The sequence below is a fragment of the Balaenoptera ricei genome, chromosome 5 (assembly GCF_028023285.1).
Source record: "Balaenoptera ricei isolate mBalRic1 chromosome 5, mBalRic1.hap2, whole genome shotgun sequence".
In the NCBI taxonomy this organism is placed as follows: Eukaryota; Metazoa; Chordata; class Mammalia; order Artiodactyla; family Balaenopteridae; genus Balaenoptera; species Balaenoptera ricei.
Window position 1 is genome coordinate 76,164,091 of NC_082643.1, and position 12,703 is coordinate 76,176,793.

At 39.2% G+C, this 12,703-nt stretch overlaps 1 protein-coding gene across 4 annotated transcripts in view; it reads left to right on the forward strand.

Annotated features, from left to right (window-relative positions):
• Positions 1 to 12,703, forward strand: part of BEND4 (BEN domain containing 4) — a 62,560-nt gene that overhangs the window by 25,834 nt on the left and 24,023 nt on the right. The window contains exons 5-6 of one of the 4 annotated variants that reach the window (XR_009503319.1): positions 4,637 to 4,778; positions 10,283 to 10,609. Coding sequence is in view for 2 of the 4 variants with exons in the window: in XM_059923081.1 (XP_059779064.1) it covers positions 553 to 770 (218 nt within the window). In the remaining 2 variants the exon portion in view is untranslated. Of the gene's footprint in view, positions 1 to 552; positions 2,773 to 4,636; positions 6,756 to 10,282; positions 10,610 to 12,703 lie in introns of those variants that run through there. The other 3 variants (XR_009503320.1, XM_059923083.1, XM_059923081.1) reach the window with 3 other exon arrangements.

Below are 12,703 nucleotides of genomic sequence, written 5' to 3' on the forward strand. Positions count from 1 at the left end.
GTACACTTATAGATATCACAATTAGAGAAATAAAGTATAGCCTATAGTAACATTTTAAGAATGTGAAAACCTCTTCTGAACCAAAACTTAGGCAGTTTCTTACTCATTGAGATTTTATTTTTTTGCACTTAATCTACAAATCATTAGCTGGTTAAACAATACCATCTAATGATATTTGCTGTGCTTCTGAGGATAGTTAACATTCTAAAAATGTGAGCACGTTAACAACAGGGTTTTGAAATGTACTCTTAACTTTTTTTTACCAAGCATGGTGCATACCACGCCTCGCAAATCAAATTTACCTTTCATAGCAATCGTGCCTTAGAGGGGTCACTCTCACTTATGTAATTTTTACTTCTGCACCTGAGTAGAAAATGTGTATGGCGTAAGTTGGGTCTAATAAGTGACATCATCATGGCATTACATTGGATGTCCCATAAAGCTTTTCTTACAGAGCTTCTGTTAAAGTTTAAGCAGCCTTCCTATCATTCGCTGCCAAAACCAGCTGTTTTTCTCTCTCTTTTTTTTTTACTGTTGTGTGTATTCCCACAGAATTCATTAGGATGCACTGCACCTCCAACCCCGACTGGTGGATGCCCTCGGAGGAACAGATAAACAAAGTGTTCAGTGACGCCGTGGGTCACGCCCGGCAGGGGCGGGCAGTGGGGACTTTCCTGCACAACGGAGGCTCATTTTATGAAGGGATCGATCACCAGGCTTCCCAGGATGAAGTCTTCAGTAAAAATTCCCAGGATGGGTCTGGTGATTAGTGGACAGAATCTTTCCACACTAGCAGCCGGTCCTCTCAAGAGTTCCAGTTGTGAATGTTCTGTTACCATCACTTTAGAATCCAAAGCATGTCACTCTGTCACATCCTAACAGAGTTAAGGTTTACATATCCTAAACCTTAACTCTTGACCTAACTGCCACAGTTCCTAGTACAAACCCATTTTAGGGTTGTTTGGGAAGTCTGTGGAGCCTACAGAGATTTTCAGAATATTACATTATACAAAGAAAAAATGACAATTGATTTTAAATGATGACTAGTTAGACGGTGAGGGTGAGGAAAGAGAGGTGAGCTCCTGGTCACCTGTCTGAAATCTTCAAGTCAGCTGTTTCCTGAGCAGAGCTGGTCCCCACAGAGATTGGGTTAGTGTTCCTGCCCATGGGAGAAGGTAGAGACATGGCGTTATCTTAAGGGACAGGGAATAAGCATTCTCTTAACTTAATTCAAATAAGTTGTCTTTATGTTTTCCAAAGACTTGAATTTATACTTCTCAGCAAAGACATAGGATAGGTGACATTGCATGCTGTGTCTACATTGACAGAGCCTGTTATTAAAAAGAAACCAGAGATCAGAAGCCACCTGTAGACAATGATTAATTGGGAGTCAGCTGTTATTTTTACCACAAAAAAAAATTTCTACTCTGTTGATCGGGAAGGCACTATATGATCTCTGAAGTTAACAAACAGTAATAGTTTTCACTGTATCAGTCAAGAAACATCCAAAGATTCAAAACCATTTTCAAATGCTTGATTTTGTAAGTTCACAGATCCGCAGTTTCCATAGCCTTAAATCGGGCTTTGTTGACACAATGCCAAAGTGATGGGTTGAACAATGAGAATTTCAGTCAGTTTGGTGCACTGAGGACCAAACAAGTGATGTGACTGATGGTATTCACTGAATTGACCAGATGTTCTGGAATTGTATACACACAGCTTCAAGGCCATTCTGACAACTATGCAGTGGGCTTGTCTGTAATTTCTCAGAAATTTGAGGGTCTTTTTGTGCTGAGTTGATCTTTAGAATTTGCATAAATCTTGTTTCTTGTTGTCACCGATGGAAATGTTTCATCCCAACTGCTGTGTGCCTCCTTCCCGCCAGTATTCCCGTGAACTACTGGCTCTGGCTGAGTTAGCAGTGACCACTCCCACCCACTTTCCCTGGTTTAATTTGTTGAGCTTCATCTGTGAAGTTAGTAGTAATATCTTTGGAACCATTTCTTATCAGCAGATGCTCTAGAGATGCTAGAATCTATTTCTGAGTGCTTCAGGTTTGGGTGGGAGGGGAGGCTTCCTTTATCACCCTAATCCAGATGTCTGCATTCTTTGTAGAGTTGAGGGCTAAATGGACAGCTGTTAGTGAAGGCTGCTAATGTCATCTACAACCATGACTAAGGGTTTTGAAAATGGGTTGGAAATTCATTTGAAGTTTATGAGCATCCATGCATAAAGAGGGTTTTTTGCCACTTTTTGACAAAGTGAAATAATAAATTACCCTTTATCTTCTATAATTAGCATCAACTCTGTGCATGACCCTAGCAATAGGTCCTTCTTTAGCTTTTGTTATGATTATTAGTTTCGCCCACTGAAAAGTTTGTTTATAGAGATGGTCATTTGTCAGATCTGTTCAATGGTATGGGGAGAACTAATATTTCAATCCTGTTTTGGAGCAACTTAGCTAAAATTTGCAAGTAAAGGAAAAGATAAGGGCAAATGCAGTGCTTCTGGGAACGATGAGACTAGTATCTTTGGCTATCCAAGGAAGAAAGATACTCCCTGAGGAGTTTTCAAGGTCTAGGAAGTCAATATCTTATAAGAATCTTTGGTGACATGAAATCTTGGCCAGGAGAAAAATACCACCGTAAACTCACCTGTCTTTCCATCTTACTTTTCCTTTCTTTGCATTGGACTTTAGTTATCCTTACTGCTGAGTTCACTGTCCTTTTTTTTCTATAGCAGCAATATTTGACCACTGCCTTAAAAAAAAAAAAAAAAAGAACTTCCAATTCTTATCGTTTCCCTGAAAGCTTGCGAATTCCACACATCTTCACATCTACGCATCATCACGGAGCCGTGTGTTGTGCTGATCTTCACTGAAGGTGGTGATGGAGCATTTCTGCGTTCACTCTCCATAGCCGTACAGGTTGGCATGCTTGCGACAAGTGCTTGCTCCACTCCTCTTATCATCCCCTGAGAAGGCTTCTGGGGTCAGGAGGCTCTGCCCCTCAAGGCGAGTGGTTGCACCAGCCTTTGCTCGAAGGCACACCTGGTCTCTTCCTCCCACCCCTGTTTTCAGGTGAATTATCTATCAGCTGTTTTCCAATACTTCACAAATTCTAAAATGTTAAGAGCTGCACACTGGCCATCTCCTATGCACATGAGCAATCAAGGCCCAGAAAGATGACTGACTTAGCATCACGCAGCCAGTTCTAACACCTCTCCTGGGTCTAGGACCTACGATCCCCTGTCCCCAGTCAGACGTTCCGTTACACTCTTCACCGTTGATGTAGTTGCTGTGTTCCTTTAGCTGAGCCCACCGCCTGACCCGGGCACTAATGGCCCCTGGGCTGTGACACAGTGCCTGCTTGGCTGTTCTGCTCTGTCCTCTCCTTAGTCCATGTCACACGCTGCTATTTGCACTTCCCCTTTAAGGCTGGTATGTCACCTGGCTCGTGGTGGTTGCCTGCATGCTCACCTGATTTTCAAATCAGGGTTTGCGAGGATCGCTCACTTATTTTTTTAGTAAGGCCATTGCAGCCTCTGTAGCAAGGTTAAAAGCTCACCAGTGAGAAGGGTGGAAGCTGTCACTGCTCTGTCGGCCTTTCCGTTGATCTCTTGGGAGACCTGGAGACCCGTATATTTTCTTGATTTGATCTTCTACATCTTTGTCTGGCAGTTGGACAGATTGCTCTCTTGAGGAGACACTCATACTCATGTCAGCTTGTAGCAGCTTCCTTGAGTCATTTTAGCACTGGAATAACATAGATCGAATTCAAACAGCTCAGGATGCAGCTGTGCTCCACCACATTGGTGAGAGAAAAGGTCATAGGTCTGGCCTGACACCACAGACCAAATTTGGTATTTTTGTCAGTGACTGGGCATGGTTCCTAATCCCATCTATCAAGGGGACCATACCTACTCTCAGTGACAGTGTCTTGATGCGTCCTGAGTTTCCCCAAATTAAAATCACATCACAAAGAGCATGCCTGCTTTCCCAGTGAATGGAACCCCAAGTGCAGTTCCGCTTGGCCCAGCATAACCCTTCAGTGATCCGTTTGGAGGATGTAGGCCAGGAACCGGGAGATGGGGTGGGGGGATGTGTCGTATTCTGCGAGCAGTTACTAAGGTCCCATTTCTCACGGTCTCTTTTGAAGGTCCACCATTCACGATCTCATGGTTTAACCTCAGTATTAAGTGCTTTGGAGAAAAACTGTTAACTGAAAATATTCAGCCCTGAACCCAGGCACCACTCTCTTGGCTGAGAATTTCCACCACAGCACTGCGGTTACTGTCACCATTTATGTTTCATAAGGCTTCACTAGGAATGGAGAGGATAGTATTAGAGCATTTGCTGGAAACAGTCATCATCTCCTTTGGTAGGGGAATTGGGAGATATGTTATACATGTGGCTACTTCATAGCTGTAGAGCACGTGGGTCATTTTATATTCTGGATCTTTCTTAGCCCTTCATCAGTCATAAACACATTGACCTGAGAGATTTGTTCACCAGGATTATAAGGCGATACAAATTACTCAATATCTTATTTGATCCAGCTCCTCCGCGTGTCAGATATCGATAGAATGGTTAAGTCCAGTATATTCTTGTAATATCAGATGTTTTCCAAAACCCTAGACAATAATACAAACTTGGGAATCTACAAGTTCGTGATGTCTACGTTTTCCTGCCACCTTTAATGGTTTGACCTCCTGTTGTATCAGAAAATGGATGGAGCATCAAGTAGGATGAAGCAGGCACTGTTTTCAGGAAAGCAAACGTACGTTGCCCTCATTTGAATTTTGTCATTCAGCGTGTACTCTAGAACCTAAACCTAATACCCACTGACTACCTCCTTAGTTTTTCTTAGATTTCTATCATTATAAAAAGTCTCATTCTTGGATAACTTCGTTTTAAAAAAGATTTAAACTTTTCTCATCTCACAGTACAGATGTTTGTAATTTTTGACAGCTCTTATATACCAGTTTTTAGAAATGTAATAGAAAGTGATTTTGCACATATGGTGCAAGTCTTGCTGGTGCGTGTTTAATGTGGTGACACTTGCCAAAACTGCTTGGCAAAACATGTCAAATAGGATGCTTGAGTCAGAACTCTAGTGTAAATGTGTCTAAACAGCAGTATGTATCATTATGATATATTTTTGTAAACATAGTGATGGCTTCTTTCAGTCGTGTAAGTACTGGATAAAAATAACCACTTCACTTGAATAATGTAGAAAAATGTCACCCAGTTGATGGCCCTCCGCAGTTACTTACATTATCAGCCAGTGACATCAGTTCTTCTATTTGTGTTATTATTTAGAGGAGAGTGAAGAATTGATACCAGACAACATGGAGTGCAAAAATAATAACTCACCAATACTTGCCTCCTAATTAAAATTCAAAACTATAACGGATATGTTTACACATTAGAGACCACTTTTACCCTCCACAGTATATTCAATTGCAAGAAACATTGAGAGGTCTGGACTTCACTCATCTAATGACCAGCTCGGCAAGCTTGGCTCTTGAAAACACTAAATTACCAGATCTTTGTGGTAAAAGTAACCGGATTAAATTTCCTCATGACCATCCATAGCTGGCTAATATACAGGCTAGGTTTTCACTGAATCACAATTCCCCAAATTACAGTGAAAATTCATCTGCTAAGATGACTTATTCAAAAGCCTGTTCATTCTCAGAATAATTGCCCTACTACAAGTAGCCTGATGGGTCTTGTGCACATTGGAAAACTGTTTAGGCCCATTCAAAACCACTAACAATAACAATAGCTATAGCTTATATACATTGAGGCCTTGTGCGCCAGGTACTTTGGTAAGCACTCTAATGCATCCCTTCATTTTAATCCTCACAACCACCCTCTAGGGTGTTATTGTTACCACCCCATTTTATTGATAAGGACACTGCCCAAGGTACTCAGCTAATAAGAGGAAATCTTTGGGTTTAGTAAGCAGAATGACTAGTTCAGTTTTCCCTAGTAGTTAAGGTTCTCAAACCCCTTAAACACTTCGGAATGGATTTGTTGTTTAATTGAAGTAGTGAATAAATTAAAATTTGTTCACATTTCTGTTATAGGTTCCCAGTACAAAAACACAGGGATATAAAAGCAAAACTTTGAACTCAGTGAAGTGATGGTCTTTGGAAACGGCTAGATGGTAGAAATGGCACTGGACATCAGTTAGCCAGTGTCCATTCACTTTTCACATTTGTTGTATTCATAGCCTTAGAATTGATGAGTCTGGTTTGGAAGAGAGGGTTTCAATCTATGATGTCACTGTGGGAACTGTCGTGAAGTTTTTGTAGGAAAATACAGTAATCTGTTCTTTCCTGTAGTTGTGGCTTTAACATCTCTGGCTGTGTTTAAGTTCAAGAGCTTGCCATGGCCATCAGGGCCTGGCTTTGTTTCTAAGGAATAGGGCATGCCAGTCCATGAGAGGGGTCCTGAAACCTTCAAGGTCACTGGTCTAGTCCGACCCTGCCCCATTTAAGCATTGCCTTTGTGTGTCTCTCCTCTCTGGAACTTCATGTAGCAGCCTAACACTGGGGCCAACTTGCCTTTACTCTATTTTCTATGATGAACACTTGTGGAGAAACTGTGACAAATCCATTGATCCTAATATTTTTATTGTTGAAGTCTTGTTGATTCTCTATGAATAATTTCTATTTGATTGTACTGTGTAGAGTTAAAACCCACCAGAGGTATGTTAATAAAACTATAAATGCGTAGTGTAATATAGAATAGCAAGATTTTTTGTGAACAATTTATATAGAAGAGTAAGTTGTTTTTTAAGTGTTAGGCACTTTTCTTTTAGGAACTTAAAATGTTATAAGAGTTTTTTAAACATTCAATATTTTTAATTATAAGAAACATTTGTTACTAGAGTCAATTATTTCAGGTGTTCTAACTGGAGTATTGATTTTATTACCTCATATACCTCTAGAATGCCACATGTTCTGTTGGAGATAAAATTGCACAATAAATGTCAAGTCTCTGTTAAGTGTTTTAACTTGCTTTTTGCATCTTTCTCCAATTCAAGACGATCTTCTGGTTTGTTTGTTTGTTTGTTTGTTTGTTTAAACAGAAAAGACAGTTATGTCAGGGAACTGACCAGAACTCATCCAAAAATTCGCTTGATCTAGTGAATGAAAGGGACAACCAATGATGATCCAGGAGTGTAATCCAAGATTTCTGTACAGTATTTTGTACATTCACATTTTAAACATACATGCTTCTATAGTTCCATTCTATCAGGGAGAGGAGGAACCCTACAGCTGCTACTCTTGACCTTTAACAATAAACAGACGCTGCTTGTTTATGGTTTTTGAACAGTGACCTGACTACAAAAGCAAAGTAGCTATGGCTAAATAAGGTGGCGTAGTGGTGGCTTCCCACTTTTAGTCATTACGTAAAATACAAACCTGATGTATCAACCATTACTGAACAGCGAAATTGAGTAAGTGTCATTCATAAGTTAGGCTAAGTAAAAACTAAGACAAAACACATTTTTCACTTTAGGGAAAAGAGATGTTTTATTTTTGCACTGCAAGATGCAATGTTCTGAACAGTAGTTTTGGATGAAAAAATAATAATTTAGTCCAAATAATTTGAGTTTGAATTGGGATATCAATTAAAATGAAATTTAAATTATTTTATTATTCTAAAGCATTAAAAGAGGATTATTAAGTAACTTCGGTTTTTTAATATTTTGTAGCAGGTCACACAGAGTAAAAGCTACAGATCAAAAAAGTATTAGGAACAAATTCAGCAAGGTTGCGGGATACAAGATCGATATACGAAAATCAAATGTATTTCTATACACTAGCAATAAACACTCTGAAAATGAAATTTAAAAAAACAATTTTATTTTCAATAACATCAGAAAGAATAAAATACTTAGGAATAAATTTTAAAAAACAAATGCCAGACTTGTACACTGCAAACTACAACACCTTATTGGAAGAAATTTTAAAAGATCTAAATAACGGGGAAGATATCCCATGATAATGGAGTGGAAGAATCGATACTGTTAAGATGGCAATACTCCCCAAATTGATCTACTGGTCCATTGCAATTTCTATCCAAATCTCAGGTGACTTCTCTGCAGAAATTGACAAGCTTATCCTAAAGCTCTGATGGAAATGCAAGGAATCCAGATAGCCTACAAAAATCCTTACATTTGCGGTCAATTGATTTTTAACAAGGGTGCCAAGATAATTCAATGGGGAAAGAATAGTCATTTCAACAAATGATGCTGAGACGACAGGATATCCACATCCAAAAGAATGAAGTTGGACCCCTACTTTTATACCATGTGCAAAAAATAATTGAAAATAGGTCATAGACCTAAATGGAAGAGCTAAAATTATAAAAGAAGCCTTCTAAGAAGTCTTCTTAGAAGAAGAAGACACAGGAGTGAATCGTCTTGGGTTAAGCCATGGTTTTTTCAATATGACACCGGGAAGCCTAAGTGACAAAAAAAAGAAAAGATAAATTGTACTTCAAAATGAAAAACTTTGGTGCTTCCAAGAACAACATGAAGAACAAAAAGATAACCCACAGAATGGGAGAAAATATTTGCAAATTATATATCTGATAAGAAACTTGTAGCCAGAATATATAGATCTCTTACAATTCAACAATAAACACAAATAGCCTAATTAAAAGTGGGCAAGGGTTCTGAATATACATTCTCCAAGGAAGATACAAACGGCCAATAGGCACATGAAAAGATGCTCAACATCACCAGTTATTAGGGAAATGCAAATTAAACCACAGTGAAATACCAATGAAAAAGATACACAATAATAAATACTAGCTAGGATATGGAGAGATTGAAACCTTCATACATTGCTGGTAGGAATGTAAAATGGTGCAGTCACTTTGAAAAACAGTTTGGCAATTCCTTAAAAAGTTAAATATAGGTTATCATTTGACCCAGCAATTCCACTCATGGGTATATACCCAAGAGAATTGGAAACACGTCTACACAAAAACTTGTACACAAATGTTCACAGGAGCCCTATGATACCAAAAAGTGGCATCAATCCAAATGTCCATTAATTGATGAATGGACAAACAAAATGTGGTATATCCACACAATGGAGTGTTGTTCAGTCATAAAAAAGGAATGAAATACTAATACATACTACAACATGGATGAACCCTTTAAAGTTGATTATACATTCATGCAATGTATTTACTGAGAGCCTGACGTGCCTGGCCCTGTATCAGGTACCATGTCCCAAGAACCAAATAAATACAGCCAGCGGCTGAATAACTAGTTGGAGAAAAATGACCAAGACCTATTATGAATTATGAGAAAATCCCAAGTTCCAGTGAGCAACTTGTTCCCCCCATAAAACTGTATTTACAAAGCTGAATCAGGCATAGAATGAGAGAAAATAAAGGTCACTGAGTCTGTCTCTATCATACCAAAATAGTTCAATTTGACCATATCAGCCAAAGTACATGCCAATTCAGGGAAAGAATTATTCATATATAATTTGGTGTGCTCCCAAATCCTGGTCGAATCATTCTCTTTTTCTCTTTTCCTTTTTCCCCCCTCCCCTTAAAGCTGTTGCTCAGGCCTCACATAGACACCATCCTAGTGATACATACCTGGTGTTTCAACCAGTCTGTCAGGAAACAGATGGCACGGTTGATTTGAGAAGAGCTGGATAAAAACACTTAGTCCAAAGGTGTGAGCAGGGTAGCCTGAAACTACGATGGGGAGTGTAGTGTCCAGACCGTGCACTGGCAGGGCACTGTCGTCGGCCTGAAGAGGGGAGGTGAGCCAGTGGGTGTACTGGAATGAGGGCTCCCTGCTAGGAAATGTGATCTCCATGTGAGGAAACGTGGTTAGAGTCGGCAGAGCCTGCAGGGACGGAGCCAGGGGAATCAGTACCCTTACTTCTCTCCTCACTTCTGTCTCCTTACGATGCTCCCCTCTAGCTGAGAGCAGCTGGAAACCACCTTGATGTCCACACAGGTCAGCCCCCTGGGACGTAGAGCAAGGCGGAGACAGAGTAAAGGGGAGAAGTTAATCACAATTGATCATGGGGATGAGTTAGATAGTTCAAAGATCTCTTTGGTTCCCCTTCAGTGAAATCCTGAGAGTCGACTTCTTTACATAAATGACCTTTTCATTTTTAATAATTTGAATAGTTACTTCTTAAGTCAGTAGTTGAATGCTTTACTATCATTAACGCAGTGAATCTTCTTACAGCCTATGAGGTAAACTCTAATATTATCCCCACTCTACAGATGAGTAAACTGATGCTTAGAGACATGTGCCCAAGGTCACAGAGCTAGTGGTGGTGAAGCGCTAAAGGCCAGATGCTAATCCAGGCGGCCTGCTCCAGGCGAGAAGCCCGTGTTTCACTGACTCCAATAAAACTGATGTTTGAAGATTTGCAAGGCTGAGGAAAAAAGTTGCAACAATGAGGCTGATGAAACAGTAACTACTTCTTAAGTCTACCCAGCTTTGGCTGATCCAACTGTAATTCATTCCTCAATGTGGCCTGAGAAGACTGCTGCTCAAAATCCTGAAAAAATTCCCAGATGAATATTGGTGCAGTTTCTGGGTCCCAGGTGAGTCTTGGTTCTGATTCAGTCCTAAAGATCCATAGAGACACAGTCTCAATGCCTCTCTCAGTAGTCCTCTGTATTCATTGATCCTGATGTTTAAGAAATATGCTTGCTTCTATGAATGAATGGAGAGATAGATAGATGATAGATAGATAAGGTGGGATGAGTTACATCAAAATAGAATATCTTGTGGACCTTGTACTTATGCATTGTCAAATTTTAATAAATGAGGTTAAAACATGGTTTTGAAATACAGCTTTAAAATGTTTATCTTTATTCTCATCTAACAAAAATGTTATGGACTACAGTGGTTAGAATTCCAGGCTTTCACTCTCGGGGGCCCGGGTTCAATCCCTAGTTGGGGAACTAAGATCCCACAAGTTGCACAGCACAGCCGAAAAAAAAAAAAATGCTATGGACCAGATTAATCCTGATTTTTTTTTTTTTTTACCTTCTTTACTCTTGAAAAATAAAAATTCATCAAGGCACAAGAATATTTAAGAATACCACTAATGAAAATGAAATATAATGAACAGTAAGCTGTGTGGTTGGATACAAGCAGAGAAACCAGAAAACATATAAATATAGACAGTTTTTAAAAGCGAAGGTCCACTTCCCAGCAATAAGTGAGATTTAAAACATTCTTCACTCTCTGCCAGATTCTAGGAAGAAATTCAGGCCCTGTCAAGATGTGAGGAACAGGGGTATGGAAATGTCTTCTAGTCTGTCTCTTTTTTGGTACCAACGACTATGATTCTTTCTCCTTTCTGGCAACATAGAAGCATTTTCAATTCAATTTTAAAAACATAATAATTGTGTTTGTGGCTTGTGTTGTGTTTTCTATTAACACTCTGTACAAAATAATTACCCTTTCATTTCTGGTGTATTTTTGAATATGCTGTTTTTTCTGTGACTGCAGAAGAATGTCAAAGTCAAAACTAGGCATGTGACATGTGAAATATATGTTAGCTTTAAAATTAGTAAAGATTAGGGAATTCTGTCACGTTTCTCTTTAAGGATACTTAAAGGGGAAAATCTTCATGAATCTACAGAGAACTATAAACACGTGTTTAATGAAGAAGTGTATAATCCTGATGAAAAGTATAAAGACATTTCTTTGAAGTGTCAACTGAGAAGTTATGGGAAAAGGAAATTTAGATATTGTCTAATTCAGCAGGCAATTACTGTCACTTATAGGGAAGTAAAGCCTAGAATACTCTAGTAACTTGTTCAAGTTCATGCAGCTATTTACTAGCAGTGCCTAAATGAATATCAAAACAATACAGTCCCCTAGAACCGTAAGATTTTTACAGCTACTTGTCCAAATTTCTTGTTGGTGTTTCCCTTTTTTCTTTGGCTGCCAGGAAGCCCGATGTTAAGTTATATCTCAACTGCAGCTTCCCTTAGCTCAGCTTTTCTGTCTGCTTGTTCTCTACCACCACCAACCATCTTTTTCTGTTCTTGATTTTGCATTTATCTTTGAAAGTTTACTGTAACAGCGCTGTATTATGATGTGCTATTTTTACCTGGAAATGGATGAAGTATGGATGATAAGTATATTAGAGTGCTTCCTAGAACATAAATTGTCATGTTGAAATGCTAAGCCCAGAAATGAGAAATCTCCTTCACACCTCCCTGCCACCTACTCCACCCACCCCTCCCCAACACTGACGAAAACATTTCAGACTGTTTGTTCCAACTTATCTATCTGGAATTTATTTTTTCCACCTGTGGTCACTTCCCTTCCAGGGTTCTATCCCCTCTCTGTCTGCAGTGAGGATAAGAATCTGGCGGATGACCGTAAAAGACAAATATCATATGATATCGCTTGTATGTGAAATCTAAAAAAAAAAAAGGTACAGATAAACTTATTTACAAAACAGAAATGGAGTCACAGATGTAGAAAACAAACTTATGGTTACGGGGGCGGGGGGGGGGCGGGGAAGTGGGAGGGAGAGGGATAACTTGGGAGATTGGGATTGACATACACACACGACTATATATAAAATAGATAACGAATAAGGACCTACCATATAGCCCAGGGAACTCTACTCAATACTCTGTAATGACCTATATGGGAAAAGAATCTAAAAAAGA